The sequence below is a fragment of the Gorilla gorilla genome, chromosome 5, assembly GCF_029281585.2.
Source record: "Gorilla gorilla gorilla isolate KB3781 chromosome 5, NHGRI_mGorGor1-v2.1_pri, whole genome shotgun sequence".
NCBI classification, from domain to species: Eukaryota; Metazoa; Chordata; class Mammalia; order Primates; family Hominidae; genus Gorilla; species Gorilla gorilla.
In genome coordinates, this window is record NC_073229.2 from 113001475 (window position 1) to 113017071 (window position 15597).

Consider the following 15597-nt stretch of genomic DNA (forward strand, 5'->3'; position numbering starts at 1 on the left):
GCCAGCATCATCCTGATACCAAAAACTGGCAGAGACACAACAAAAAAAGAGAATTTCAGGGCCAATATCCCTGATGAACACAGATGCAAAAATCCCCAATAAAATACTGGCAAACCAAATCCAGCAGTACATCAAAAAACTTATCCACCACAATCAAGTCGGATTAGTCCCTGGGATGCAAGGCTGGTTCAACATACGCAAATCAATAAATGTAATCCATCACATAAACAGAACCAATGACAAAAACCACATGATAATCTCAATAAATGCAGAAAAGGCCTTTGATAAAATTCAACACCTCTTCATGCTAAAACCTCTCAATAGACTAGGTACTGATGGAACTTATCTCAAAATAATAAGAGCTATTTATGACAAACCCACAGCCAATATCATACTACTCGGGCAAAAGCTGGAAGCATTCCCTTTGAAAACCGGCACAAGGCAAGGATGCCCTCTCTTACCATTCCTGTTCAACATAGTATTGAAGTTCTGGACAGGGCAATCAGGCAAGAGAAAGAAATAAAGTGTATTCAAATAAGAAGACTGGAAGTCAAATTGTTTCTGTCTGCAGATGACATGATTGCATATTTAGAAAACTCCATCGTCTCAGCCCCAAATCAACTTAAGCTGATAAGCAACTTCAGCAAAGTCTCAGGATACAAAATCAATGCACAAAAATCACAAGCATTCTCATACACCAATAACAGACAAACAGAGAGCCAAGTCATGAGTGAATTCCCATTCACAATTGCAACAAAGAGAATAAAATACCTAGGAATACAACTTACAAGGGATGTGAATGACCTCTTCAAGGAGAACTACAAACCACTGCTCAAGGAAATAAGAGAGGACAAACAAATGGGAAAATATTCCATGCTCATAGATAGGAAGAATCAATATCGTGAAAATGGCCATATAGCCCAAAGTAATTTATAGATTCAACGCTATCCCCATCAAACTACCATTGACTTTCTTCACAGAATTGGAAAAAACTACTTTACATTTCATATGGAACCAAAAATGAGCCCATATAGCCAAGACAATCCTAAGCAAAAAGAACAAAGCTGGAGGCATCATGCTACCTGACCTCAAAATTACACTACAAGGCTACAGTAACCAAAACAGCATGGTACTGGTACCAAAACAGATATATAGACCAATGGAACAGAACAGAAGCCTCAGAAATAACGCCACACATCTACAACCATCTGATCTTTGACAAACCTGACAAAAACAAGAAATGGGGAAAGGATTCCCTATTTAACAAATGGTGTTGGGAAAACTGGCTAGCAATATGCAGAAAACTGAAACTGGACCCCTTCCTTATACAAAAATTAACTCAAGATGAATTAAAGACTTAAACATAAGACCTAAACCCATAAAAACCCTGTAAGAAAACCTAGGCAATACCATTCAGGACATAGGCATAGGCAAAGACTTCATGACTAAAACACCAAAAGCAATGGCAATAAAAGCCAAAATTGACAAGTGGGATCTAATTAAACTAAAGAGCTTCTGCACAGCAAAAGAAATTATCATCAGAATGAACAGGAAATCTAGAGAATGGAGAAAATTTTTGCAATCTATCCATCTGACAAAGGGCTAATATCCAGAATCTACAAGTAACTTAAATTTACAAGAAAAAACAACCCCATCAAAAAGTGGGCAAAGGATATGAACAGACACTTCTCAAAAGAAGACATGTATGCAGCCAAGAAACATATGAAAAAATGCTCATCATCACTGGTCATTAGAGAAATGCAAATCAAAACCACAATGAGATACCATCTCATGCCAGTTACAATGGCGAGCATTAAAAAGTCAGGAAACAACAGATGCTGGAGAGGATATGGAGAAATAGGAACGCTTTTACACTGTTGGTGGGAGTGTAAATTAGTTCAATCATTGTGGAAGACAGTGTGGCGATTCCTCAAGGATCTGGAACCATAAATACCATTTGACCCAGCCATCCCATTACTGGGTATATAACCAAAGGAGTATAAATCATTCTACTAAAAGACACATGCACATGTATGTTTATTGCAGCACTATTCACAATAGCAAAGACTTGGAACCAACCTAAATGCCCATCAATGATAGACTGGATAAAGAAAATGTGGCACATAGACACCATGGAATACTATGCAGCCATAAAAAAGGATGAGTTCATGTCCTTTTCAGGGACATGGATGAAGCTGGAAACCATCATTCTCAGCAAACTAGCACAGAAACAGAAAACCAAACACTGCATCTTCAACTCATAAGTGGGAGTTGAACAATGAGAACACATGGACACAGGGAGGGGAACATCACACATGTGGGCCTGTCGGGGGTTGGGGGCTATGGGAGGGATAGCATTAGGAGAAATACCCAATGTAGATGACGGGTTGATGGGTTCAACAAACCACCATGGCACATGTGTGTAACACATCTATGTAACAAACCTACATGTTCTGCACATGTATCCCAGAACTTAAAGTATAATTTTTAGAAAAGTATTCAGCTGAATGTGAATACAGTCATGTGATCTATGTCAATCCTATGGCTTTGTTAACCTGCAGCAAATTCACAATCACAGAACAATTAATTGATCAGATTTAGGCAAAGTAACTGCCTCTTACTTATTTTGGAGGCCAATAACATCTTTTGACAGAGCATGGTGGCTCACACCTGTAATCCCAGCACTTTGGGAGGCCGAGGCAGGCAGATCACGAGGTCAGGAGTTTGAGACCAGCCTGGCCAATATGGTGAAACCCCATCTCTACTAAAAAGACAAAAATTAGCCGGGTGTGGTGGCGCACACCTGATATCTAACTATTCAGGAGGCTGAGGCAGGAGAATCGCTTGAACCCAAGAGGCAGAAGTTGCAGTGAGCCGAGATAGCACCAGTGCACTCTGGTCTAGGTGACAGAGCGAGACTTTGTCTCAAAAAAAAAGAATAAAAAATAAAATAAAATAATAATCATCATTTTCCTCTGAATCTACAAATAGGTATTTTTTGAATGTTAATTATAAAAAAAAATTAGCTCTCATATTTAGCAAACATAGAAAATTCTCCATGTTACAATTAAAAATCTTTCATAGAAATATTTCAAATATATATGGCATGAGATACAATTATTTCTTCATGTGTCAATGAATAAGATTTACTACTCCAAAAGAAGTTATCTGGGACAATAAATCTTTAGGTTCACCGTATGAAAGTATGAATTCTCTTTAGTATGCATTATATGATTTTCTTAAATTTCCCTCTGAAATGACATATGAATGAGATTGAAAGGATCCATCAGGCCATATTCTATAATCAATAATGAATGACATATTAATAGACTAGATAATGCAAAACTGAACACCACAAACATGATAAGGAATGGTCATCCTCATTTTATCTTGCATCTGCTTTCAAATCAAAATGCAGTTGCACCATTATATCTGTAATTTCATTAAAAATTAGGCATAATCACTGAAAATCCCTATGTGTGAACAATAGATCTTCATGTTTATGCAAAAATTCTTTCTTCTCTTCAACCACAGTTGCCATAACAAACTCTCAAAGGTTCTGTTTCTTTTACTATGATACAAACAATACAACACTGATACAGTCATAGAACAGTGATATAAAAATAACAAGCCTTATGGTTTTATGAACTACTAGTCTTGAACAGACACTTAAGAACTTATAAATTTATATTTAGTGATAAACAAGAAAATAAAGAAAAGAAAAGCAATACCTAGAAAATAAATCTGAATGCCAAATGAAATACATAAACATAAAATTTAAATTCCTGCCTAACGAAGCATGCAAATAACTAATATTAATAAAATTATTTTAAAAGTAGATGTGTCCTTGAAAAATTAAATGTAGTAAAAGAATAACCTTTGTAATTGTCTATTTAATACTCTCAACAGTTATTAGAAAGGAGATCTTAACATTTACTACTCTTTCATCCTATAAAGCAAACATTTTACTTTTGAAACAGCAATAAGCAAATTATTTAAAAATATTTTCCACATAAAATTTTTCTAGTCTAACTAGACAGTAGAAAGTAAAATGACTCCAAGCAGAGAAAAGCTTTGCCACTAGGAACTTCAAGAGATTATCTGTTCTTTTGTTTTCTTTTTTAATTCTAGCTTTTGAAATGGGGGAAAGGGGACAGGGACTTGCTTATTTTTTTTAATCAAGCACAATTTCCTAAAATCACTCAAGAGTGATTCTTTGCATGTTCTTTCACTAGATCCTAACTATACACAACTGACTCCCTCTAAGGGAAATGTACAGAGTTCCAGACACAGACAAGCAGAAAATAAAGAAAGACAACATACTATTTCAACAGGAAAAGTAAACATGAGAAATTTGTCAAAGAAGAGAATGCATTATTATTTTTGCCAATTGGGCAGAAAAATAGGCAATTAGACAAGAATATATCAGGAAATGTTATCACTCAACAAATGAGCAATTTTAGAGTGGTCTTTCCCATCTACTTATATACACAGATAACCTATTCCCTGAAAATAAGGGGAAAATAATTATGAAACATAAAAAGCAGCTTCTCAGACTAAGCAAGTAATAATACAGCTTTCTAGTTTAAAATATTGTCTGTCTACCAGATTTGGTACAAACTTACCAAAACATCTACTAAAATGCCTATGAAAAACATCATATAAAAACATTAAACTTCAGAGCAGGACAAAAAGTCAGTAACTACCAGAATTTTAAGGTGATAGATCTGTACCAGAAAGTTTTAGAAAGTAGTATAATTAGCCAGGCACAGTGGTATACGCCTGCAGCTCAGCTACTTGGGACACTGAGGTGAAAGAATTGCTTGAGCCCATGAGTTTGAGACCAGCCTGGGCAATATAGCAAGACTCTGTCTCTATTAAAAACACACACACACACACACACACACACATATATATACATATATATATAAGATTTACATATATATGTGTATATATATATGTGTATATATATATATATATATATATATATATATAAGATTTACTACTCCAAAGGAAGTTATCTGGGACAATAAATCTTTAGGTTCACCATATGAAAGTATGAATTCTCTTTAGTATGCATTATATGATTTTCTTAAATTTCCCTCTGAAATGACATATGAATGAGATTTATATATATATAAAATTGATGACACTTTATAATAAATTCCAAAAAGTAGAAAAGTACAGATAATATTCTCTCATGTCACTATAATAAAAATTTTTAAATTAAGAATAAACTCAGAAAATAAAGACTCTTCTACTAGAAATTTTAAAACTCTCACAATCCTGGGAAAGATGAAAAAATAAACCAAAACCACGAAACCCTTACTAACATGACAAATAAATTATCAGATATTTGCCAGCTGTGGTGGCTCACGCTTGTAATCCCAACACTTTGGGAGGTCGAGGTGGGCAGACTGCTTGAGCTCGGGAGTTCAAGACCAGCCAGGGGAACACAGTGAAACCCCATCTCTACAAAAGATACAAAAATTAGCCGGGCATGATAACACGTGCTTGTAGTCCCAGCTACTCAGGAGGCTAAGGCGGGATGATTGCTGAAGCCAAGGAAGTCAAGGCTGCAGTGAGTTGTCATCATACCATTCCACTCCACTAGGTGACAGAACAAGATCCTATCTCTAAAATAAAATAAAAACAGAACTAGGCTTGGCTTAGGAAAAGAGCAGAAATAAAAAATTAATCTAAAAGTTCATGGGAGGAGAAAAAAATTAAATAGCTATCACATTTTAAAAAATCAGTTCTCAACTTCTTGGCTAAGATCAAGTGCAAAAAAATACCCCCCAAAAAAAAGAAAGAAGAAACTTCAGGTATTTTAATAAATGGATATTGCACTCAAAGGGAGAGAAAAATTTAAATGTACCAATTTTCACATAGGAAGTGAAAAAGATATTAACCCAAACCCAAAGCACTACAATCCAAATAATTCCGTGGAGGAATTCCTCAAAAACCTAAAAAAGCAGGTAATTCCAATGTTTTTATTAAAACTGCTCTGGCCAGGCATGGTGGCTCACCGTGTAATCCCAACACTTCGGGAAGCCAAGGCCAGAGCACAGCCTTGAGCCTAGGAGTTCAAGACCAGCCTGGTCAAACATATTGAGAGGCACCATCTCCACAAAAAATTTTAAAATTAGCTGAGTGTGGTGGCACGTGCCTGTAGTCCCAGCTACTCGGGAGGCTGAGGCAGGAGGATCACCTGAGCCCAGGAGTTCAAGGCTGTAGTGAGCTATAATTGCGTCACTGCACTCCAGCCTGGGTAACAGAGCAAGACCCTGTCTTAAAACAACAACAACAACAAAAAAAAAAGCTCTAGAACATATTTTTTTAAACCAAGTTTTTTTTATTTACACTGATGAAAACAGAGTATAACAGAGTGTACCGCTGATGAAAAAGTTTCCAAAGATTTACAACATATCAAGATTATTTATAAACATCAATGCAAAAATCCTTTAAAAAAGTTAGAAAAAAAAACTGGGCAGTACAATTTTTAAAATAATATATTAAGACAAAGTAGGGCTTATCCCAGGAATGAGAGAATGATTCAACATCAGGAAATATTTTCATATAATTCATGAGATAAACAGATCTAAACAGAAAAAAAAATAGTATTCGATCTATAGTAGATGAAAAGCCATTTGACCAAACTGAATACCCATTCTTGGTTAAAAATAAAACAAACGCATACTTGTTTCACCTGATAAAACAGATCTCAGAATTAAAGGCAGTATATCATACTCTGAAGAAACACCAGAAGCATTCCCACTCAAATCAGGAAACAAGAATCCCCATAACTACTGCCACAATTTAAAACTGTATTTATGTATAATCAAACTAGACAAAAGTTAATGTATGAAAAATCCAATAAGTAAAAATATCACTATTTACACTTAATATGAATACCTAAAAAAATTGCAAAATTATTGCAAGCAATAACAAAAGTAAGAGAGTTCGATAAATAAGATTGTATGTCAAAATTATCAGCTTTCAAGTTTAAAACCTAACCATGTATAAAAGGCATCTATCCTAGAGTCCTATAGCTAACATCATATTTAATAGTAAAAAACAAAATTTTCCTTCCCTATAGATGTGGAAGAAGACAAGGCTGTTCACTCTCACTGCTTCCATACAACATTAAACAATAGATTCTAGTCAGTGCAGTAAGGCAGGAGAATAAAATTAAAAGCATCCAAGTTGGAAAGGGAAAAGTAGCACCTTTTTCACTTATATAATTGTCTATGTAATAATTTTGATGAAATTCACAAAAAAATTATTAGTATAATAATTGAGTTTAGCAAGACTGTAAGATAAAACATCAAAATACAAAAATCAACGTACTCCTTTGGGGAAAAAAGTGTATTTCTATATACTACCAATAGTCAGAAACGGAAATTTTTCAAAGACTTTTATGACCATATCAAAAAGTATGAAATAAATCTGAAAAAAGATGAGCAAAATCTCATGCTTAAAACTACAAAAATTGCTGAGAGACAATAAAGAAGACCTACATAAAAGAAAATATATGCCAGGTTGATGAACTAGAAAACTTGGCATTGTTATGATGTTAGTTCTTCCCCAAAATTGACCTATATATTCATTACAATTCCAACCAAAATCCCAGTAGGCTTTTTTGTAGAAATTGACAGCTAATTATAAAATTCACATGAAAATGCAAAGGCCTAGAATAGCCAAAACAACTTAGAAAAGAACAACAAAGTTGGAACATTAATACTATCTGATTTCAAGATTTACAACAACCAGAAATAATCAAGACAGTTTGGTACTTGAGTAAAGACAGCCAAATAGATCAAGAGAACTGAACAGACAGTCTAGAAACAGAACCAGACATACACAACAAACTTCGTTTTTTATGAAGGTGCAAAAGTAATTCAATGAGAAAAGGCTAGTCTCTTCAATTGGTATAGAAACAACTGAATATCTATATGCAAAAAAAAAAAACCATGTCAACAGACTAAAAATAACCTAAATGTCTATGACTATGGTATTAACTAAGTTACGGCATACTGATACAATGAAAATCTGTGCAACTGTTAAAGAGAAATGAAGATGATCTAATCTCTGTGTACCAATACTGGAGTGAAGAGACTTAAGAGATACTGTCAAGTTTTTTTTAAAGAAAAAAAGAAAACGACAGAACAGTATATTAAAAAATCAAGATGCTGGACATGGTGTCTCATGCCTGTAATCTCAACACTTTGGGAGGCCGAGGCAGGCAGATCGTTTGGGCCCAGGAATTTGAGACCAGCCTGGTCAATATAGCAAAATCCCATCACTCAAAAAATTAAAAAATTAGCTAGGAATGGTAGTTCCGGTCTATAGTTCCAGCTATTCAGGAGGCTGAGTTGGGAGGATTGTTCGAGTCTGGAAGGTCAAGGATGCAGTGAGCCATGATCGCACCACTGCACTCTAGCCTGGATGACAGAGCAAGACTCTGTTTTGAAAAAAAGAAAAAAAAAATCATCACTTTAAGGAGATAGTAAGAATATAAATAAATGTGTTTATTTATTGATAAAGAAATTCTGGGTGGATACACTAAAAGCTAACAGCAATGGTTACTGAGAAGGTGATAAATGGATGGGGAGCTTTCAGAGAAACTTTTTACTGCATGTTTTTAAAGTTTTGTTAGTCATATATAGTCTACTCAATAATTCTTTTTGAATTGGCCTTCAAACTGGAAATGTAAATAGAATCGCAATTTGAAAAACAGCTTGTTATTACTATTTTGGATGTTGTATTCTGACTGTATATTAAAGTTAAAAACTGAACAATTATCCCTTTATTATGTTTAACAGATCAAATTAAACAAAACAAAGAGTTATAGAGCAATATTAATAAATTCCTAAAATCAGAATCATCTTTGAGATTTTAAAGATACACAGATATGAAATTCTATTATTTTTCTACAAAATTAGTATGCATGTTTTATAGCTGTAAATTTTGTTTAAAACTTCATAAAAGCTACCATTCTTAAAATAAATGATCTATACTTCCCTGAAAATGCTGTAAGGTTCATAATATCACTATTTTACCATCCCATTAGCAAAGATAAAAATCTCCACAGCAATAACCTGTCAAATTGTAGTTATTATCCTATAACTGGTGTTACTAAGGTCTTACATGTTATGCCAATTCTGCTATGAAGTGTTTTCCTTTTGTATTCTACAACCGAAAATACTTCAGTAAGAGACATTAAGGACAAAAAACAATAATAAGAACTGAAAGTGAGGAGAGGAGACTATTTAAAATTCTAAAAATTAGAATTGCTTTTATTATTTATTTATTTATTTCAAGACAGTGTCCCACTCTGCCACCCAGGCTGAAGTACAGTGGCACAATCTTGGCTCACTGTAGCCTCAAACTCCCAGGCTCAAGCAATCATTCCACCTCCGCCTCCTGAATAGCTGGAACTACAGGCATTTGCCACCATGCCCGGCTAATTTTCTAGTATTTTTTGTAGAGACAGGGTTTTGCCATGTTGCCCAGGCTGGTCTCGAACTCTTGGGCACAAGCGATCCAAGTGCCTTGGCCTTCCAAACTGCCGGGATTACAGGTGTGAGCCACCACGCCTAGCAAGAATTGCTTTTAAAAAAGAAATATCCTATGATTTTAAGGAATTACATAAGCTAAGTATAAAGAAAAACATAGTAAGAACACTGTCTTTCTAGTGAAAAACTACATAACAAGTTGTTCCACATAATTGTTTCAAATCCCTAAAAAATAGTTCTGATATTACACATTAGCAAATATTTCTAAGCAGTACTGATTTGACTAATGAAATTATACTATCTAAACATATTTTCTTAAATGCTGAACTCTGAATTATGACAGCACAACCTGTGAAATTCATTTTTTAAAAATGAACACAAACCAAAGGAATCTGGCTTTTGCCCAACTTTTATACTATATTTACAATTTAGAAAATGTTCTCATAAGAGAACACAGTTTCAGTTAATAGACTTCCACCGTGGACAGAGCAGATGGTTAAATATTAACTTTATCTTTACCCAACCTATTGGACAGGGCACAGTAGCACACAGGCTCTTGTAGGTACCCCCTTAATATCCCTGCTGCCAAAACAGACACAAAAGGCAAGCAGTGAACAGTCGAAAGATCATAGCGGCAGAGGTCAACCAAAATTCCCATGCCAAGCAGGTGTTACACAAAATCATAATAAAAGTAGGATTATCACTCTGTATTTGTTGAATGAAAAAGATAGCCACTCAATAGTGCTAGGATTGCTTACAGCTAATATCATATCCAAAGACTGACACCAAATTAAGCGGACTAGAGTAGGAGCAGGTGAAGAGTTTAAAACATGATTGCACATGTTGCTTTATTTTTGTACAATTCTATCATAACCACCCTCCTCCCAAAAAATATAAATTATTTGGGTACTATTCCCTGGGTTGAATGTAAACAGACCATGGTTCTTCATGGCTACCAATTTTTCAAATGCCCTAAACTAGGCATATAAAACACTGGTTTAGAAAATAAAATCCCACCACAATGCAACTTCTTGGATGACACGTGCAATTTTAATGTAAAAGTACTCATAACCCAGTATCAAAGCTGAACTATAAATTCAACTCACAATAGAGAAATACAAAAAGAGCAAATGCCTCCCAAAGTTTCTGAATCTGTGAAGCTACAAACCTGATTCTGGAATATGACAAATTTCACAAAAGGTGTAACATTCCTTCAGGCTTCTTAGGATATAGCCAGCTGGCCTTCTTCTGAATGCCAAATGTGCCCCCTTATCCCTTCTAAAACTTCTAAAACATTTCAAATGTTTATCAGTATACAATCAAGCATGGGACCATGTGGTATGCAGGCTCAAAATACATTTAAATTCTGATAAGGAGAGCAGAGCTTTATGACTGCCAACTAACATATCCATGAATTAGAACCATCAATCAGGTTTGCTAAGAAAGTTAACCACTACCAAAAGCAAGAATGTCTTACGAATATTCAAAACTGCAGACAAATTATAAAACAAGGAAGAAAGGAAAACAGGAAGTCAGAGAAGAAAAACAAATTAAAAGGTGGGTTCAATAAATCAGACATCCTAACACATAACAGGCACACAGAAAACACTATGTATAATTTATATACAAAGAAATAAGAATCTCACCAAAAGCACAAATGAGAAATGGAGAAAAGTCTTAGGAAATAGTCAATATGCAGTTTATATGTCATGTCTTAAAAAAAACAGAAACACCAAGGTACAATTGCTTTTAAACACTAGATCTGGTAAATATCCCACTGAAAACAAACTATGCATCAGCAATAACAGTAGTACCAGTAATAATAGTAGTCATATGAGTGATACTAAAAATAATAACAAAGAAAAAAAGAGAATGAAAAGGAAAATGGAGAAGATGAGGCATAAACAGAATTAGTATGTTCATGTGAGAACACAGGGCATGAAGAAGAGACAGTGAATAGAAGAAACTGGATGCTAAATAGACTATGCAAACAGAAGACAATTCCCTGAAGGAATGGAAGAGTAAAAATAGAGCATCTAAATGTAATCATCAGACAAAATCATAGCAATATTAGAACATAATATAAAAACATTTTAGAGATGAAGGGCTTCTTAAGCAAGACAGAAAACCAGAAGATGCAAGAAATATTCTGCCAAATTTAACTACATAAAAATGAACTTTTCAGCCAGGCATGGTGGCTCACACCTGTAATCCCAGCACTTTGGGAGGCTAAGGCAGGCTGATCACTTGAGCCCAGGAGTTGGAGACCAGCCTGGGCAACACAGGGAAACCTCGTCTCTAGAAAAAAATACAAAAAAATTAGCTGGACATGGTAGTATGTGCCTGTAGTCCCAGCTACTCGGTAGGCTGAGGTGGGAGGATCACTTGACCCCAGGAGGTCAAGGCTGTGGTGAGCCGACATGGCACCATTGCACTCCAGGCTGAGCAAGAGTGAGACCCTGCCTCAAAACAAAACAAAACAAAACAAAACAAAAAACTCATACTCACCTTCCCATTACAATACACTGCCTTGCCTACAGATCAAAAAAAAAAAGAGTGCTGGCAATGGGAAAATGAGCTCTCTCATCTGCTGGAGACAAAATTGCTTTATTTGGAAAGGAATTTGGCAGTAGTTACTAACATTACTCATAATCTTTAAACCAAAAATTCTACTTACCCTGAAGAAATATCCACCCATATAAACAAAAATGTTCACTGAAACAGTGTTGGTAACAGCAAAGGACTAGAAGCAATCTAAAAACCCATCAATTACAACATAATGTATAGTACATCTTTACTATCATTACCATGCATCACTTAACAAATAACATGGCAAATCTCTATGCACTGACATGGAAATATCTCCAAGCCATACTGTTAAGTGAAAAAACAAAGCAAAACAAAAAGAACCAACATCTTGGAATATTTAGTATGATTCTATTTTTTTTTTTTTTTTTTTTTTTTTTTTTTGAGACAGAGTCTTGCTCTGTCGCCCAGGCTGGAGTGTAGTGGCGCAATCTCGGCTCACTGCAACCTCCACCTTCTGAGTTCAAGCGATTCTCCCGCCTCAGCCTCCCGAGTAGCTGGGACTATAGACATGCGCCACCACACCTGGCTAATTTTTGTATTTTTAGTAGAGATGGGTTTCACCATATTGGCCAGGCTGGTCTTGAGTTCCTGACCTTGTGATCTGCCCGCCTTGGCCTCCCAAAGTGCTGGGATTACAGGCATGAGCCACCGAGCCTGGCCTTAGTATATGATTCATTTTAAGTGGAAACAACAAAAATACTAAAAGAAAACCTTCAATGTATGTGTGTGTGTGTGTATATATCTATATATATCTCTGTATATATATATATACATACACATACATATAAATGTATCTTTTTAATAAGAGTACGTACCAAACACTTTACCTTCAGGATGTGTAGGAGCAGGCCTAATGATTTTCATTCAATATAGTTCTATGTTGCTTATAGCTTTTTAAAAAACCTAGTATGACCAATGACCATGAAACAAAAACTATTATGAGAAAAAGGGAAACAGCCTAGTTTCAGGTGCCACCACTGAGAATCTTATTCAAGAGAAAAAGCCTAGGAGTCGTACCATGTTTGGCCAAAACAGCACTATACCCAATTTGAGTATTTTCTGACAAAGTCAAGACAACTGGGCAGCAAAATGTCATTCATATTCATCTTGTAAGCTGAATTATGAGACATTATTAGCACTAATTTAAAAAAAAATTAAACTTTACCTTTCTTGAAGTACAGATGTCAAAAAACGGCTTATTTCTGACACTAAATGGTTCCTGTGTTTTGTCAATGAGCCCAGTCTTCATTTTTTCGTGTCGAGGACTTATAATTTCTCGTTCTATACACTGCAGACGAACATTAAAATCACAATCTCCAACGGGCTGTGACTGAATTAAATAAAGAATTAGTTAAATTTCAACTCTAACAACTATTTTATCAGCATAATTATCAAGGCTGCCACAATGTACATAATAGTCTGTGTAAACAGCATCCTCTGGAGTTATTCAGTGCACAGCCTGCACAAACATATATACCAACCCTAATAATTAGTTTGACTAACAATACAACTATCTAAACACACAAAGAGACTTATTTTAAAATACAACTGTATAAAACAGTATGAGAAAGTGGCACAATTCTACTGTAAGTTGATCGAAATATTTCACATCTAGGCCGGGTGTGGTGGCTCACACCTGTAGTCCCAGCACTTTGGAAGGCTGAGGCAGGAGGATCACATGAGCCCAGGAGTTTGAGGCTAGCCTGGGCAACAGAGCAAGACCACCACCTCCAAATTTTAAAAAATAAAAAATAAAATAAACAATTTTACATCTGAATTAAAGTATTAATATACTTACTATTTATAGGTACAGAATCATTGTAAAATAGAAAAAATATATACTCACTAGTCTTTTTTTATTTATATAAATTAGTTGAAACCCTTTAACAGTACCCTATTACAGTATAAAAACTAAAATCCACAGAATTCAGAAAAGTACAAGCGAGTAACACACCAAAATAAGTCGCACAGTTACCTACAATGTTTTTTGTTGTTTAAAGTGCTAATGCTATAGACATCACAAGTAGAAGACATGTATCAAATACACCCTCAACTCTGGAAGCTAACACAGAAGTTTACATAATATGTTCAAAGTTATACAGTTATAAAGAAATAGTTCTCTCCCTCAAATACACTTTCCCTTGAATGTTCTTAAAGCATATATGGTTTGAACTGTGAAATAAAAAGTACATGAACACTTTTGTATGAATTGAGGGTAAGTCTCGTCCTATCCATGTGGCATATACAAACACAGTTATAACATATTATCTGGTTGACAGTAACCATCCAGATTAGTAATTATCGCTTCAATGGCACATAAGCTACTCTTTTACTTTGCAACTGGACACACCTTAAGTGCATTTTTCCCCCATCTTTTCTGTCTTTTTCCTCTTCTCCAATGTATATTCTCCAACCTAACATTTACTCTACCTAATGTTTACATAGGGGTGGCAGCACTTGCTTAAGGAGTAAACATTAAATATACCTTGGGGATGTCTTTTTCTCAACTTTAGAAGGATGACAACTTTGATACTGAGCAAAGAATAAGGAGAGAGACAAAGTGAGTGAGAGGTATGAGGTAGCACACGTTCTCTTTACATAAAGGCATACAACCATCTGTAAAGGATATTTATTGGGGAAATGCTAGTAAATAACCATACAGTCCATGTGTCATCTCTTCTATGCAATCAACATCGTCAACAAGGTTGAAAAATCTAAAATGTTAGGCTGGTTTACTAGAGTTATTAAAAGAATTCAGACACCTATAAAATTAAAGTAGAATAAGTAAGCCCTTTTTTTTTTTTTAGAACATAAAAGAAGTCTAACAACTGTTAAAACATATGTAAATGTCTAAATTCCCTCTAAGAAGCCTTCTACCTTTATACATAAATTCACCAAGCTTCAAGAATAGACTGAAAGCAAGTTCACCTTCAAATCCACAATGCCTATGGGCAAAGTTAAGCTCTCAACAGATAGGTGTTGAATCACTGAGAAGAGATTACAGGAAACACTCAATAATTATTGACTAGCTTGTCTCCCTGTTTCAGTTCTTACTCCCTTCAAAACACTATCCATGCTGCCACTAGTTATCTTTCAAAATAGTAAAAGTATGTTCATATCATTACTATAATGAAAACCCTTTAACAATGCCTTATTACATAAAGAACTAAGTTAAAATGCCTTATTCAAGTAATCTGGCCCTCTACTTAACAATCCATTCTCATTTTTTGCTATGTCCCACACCTTACCATCCATCAAGTATACTAACAGGCCGGGTGCAGATGGCTCACACCTGTAATCCCAGCACTTTGGGAGGCTAAAGTGGGCAGATTGCTTGAGGCCAGAAGTTCGTGACCAGCGTAGCCATCATGGCAAAACCTCATGTATTTGTATTTTTGTGCTAAAAATACAAAAATTAGCTGGGCATAGTGGCACACGCCTGTGGTCCCAGCTACTCAGGAGGCTGAGGCACGAGAATTGCTTGAACACG

General features: G+C 35.2%; 1 protein-coding gene across 2 annotated transcripts in view; it reads right to left on the reverse strand.

Annotated features, from left to right (window-relative positions):
• Positions 1-15597, reverse strand: part of RNGTT (RNA guanylyltransferase and 5'-phosphatase) — a 350620-nt gene that overhangs the window by 220685 nt on the left and 114338 nt on the right. For both annotated transcript variants that reach the window (XM_019030091.3, XM_055391168.2), the window contains exon 11: positions 13273-13437. In XM_019030091.3, coding sequence (XP_018885636.2) covers positions 13273-13437 — 165 coding nt within the window. The remainder of the gene's footprint in view (positions 1-13272; positions 13438-15597) is intronic.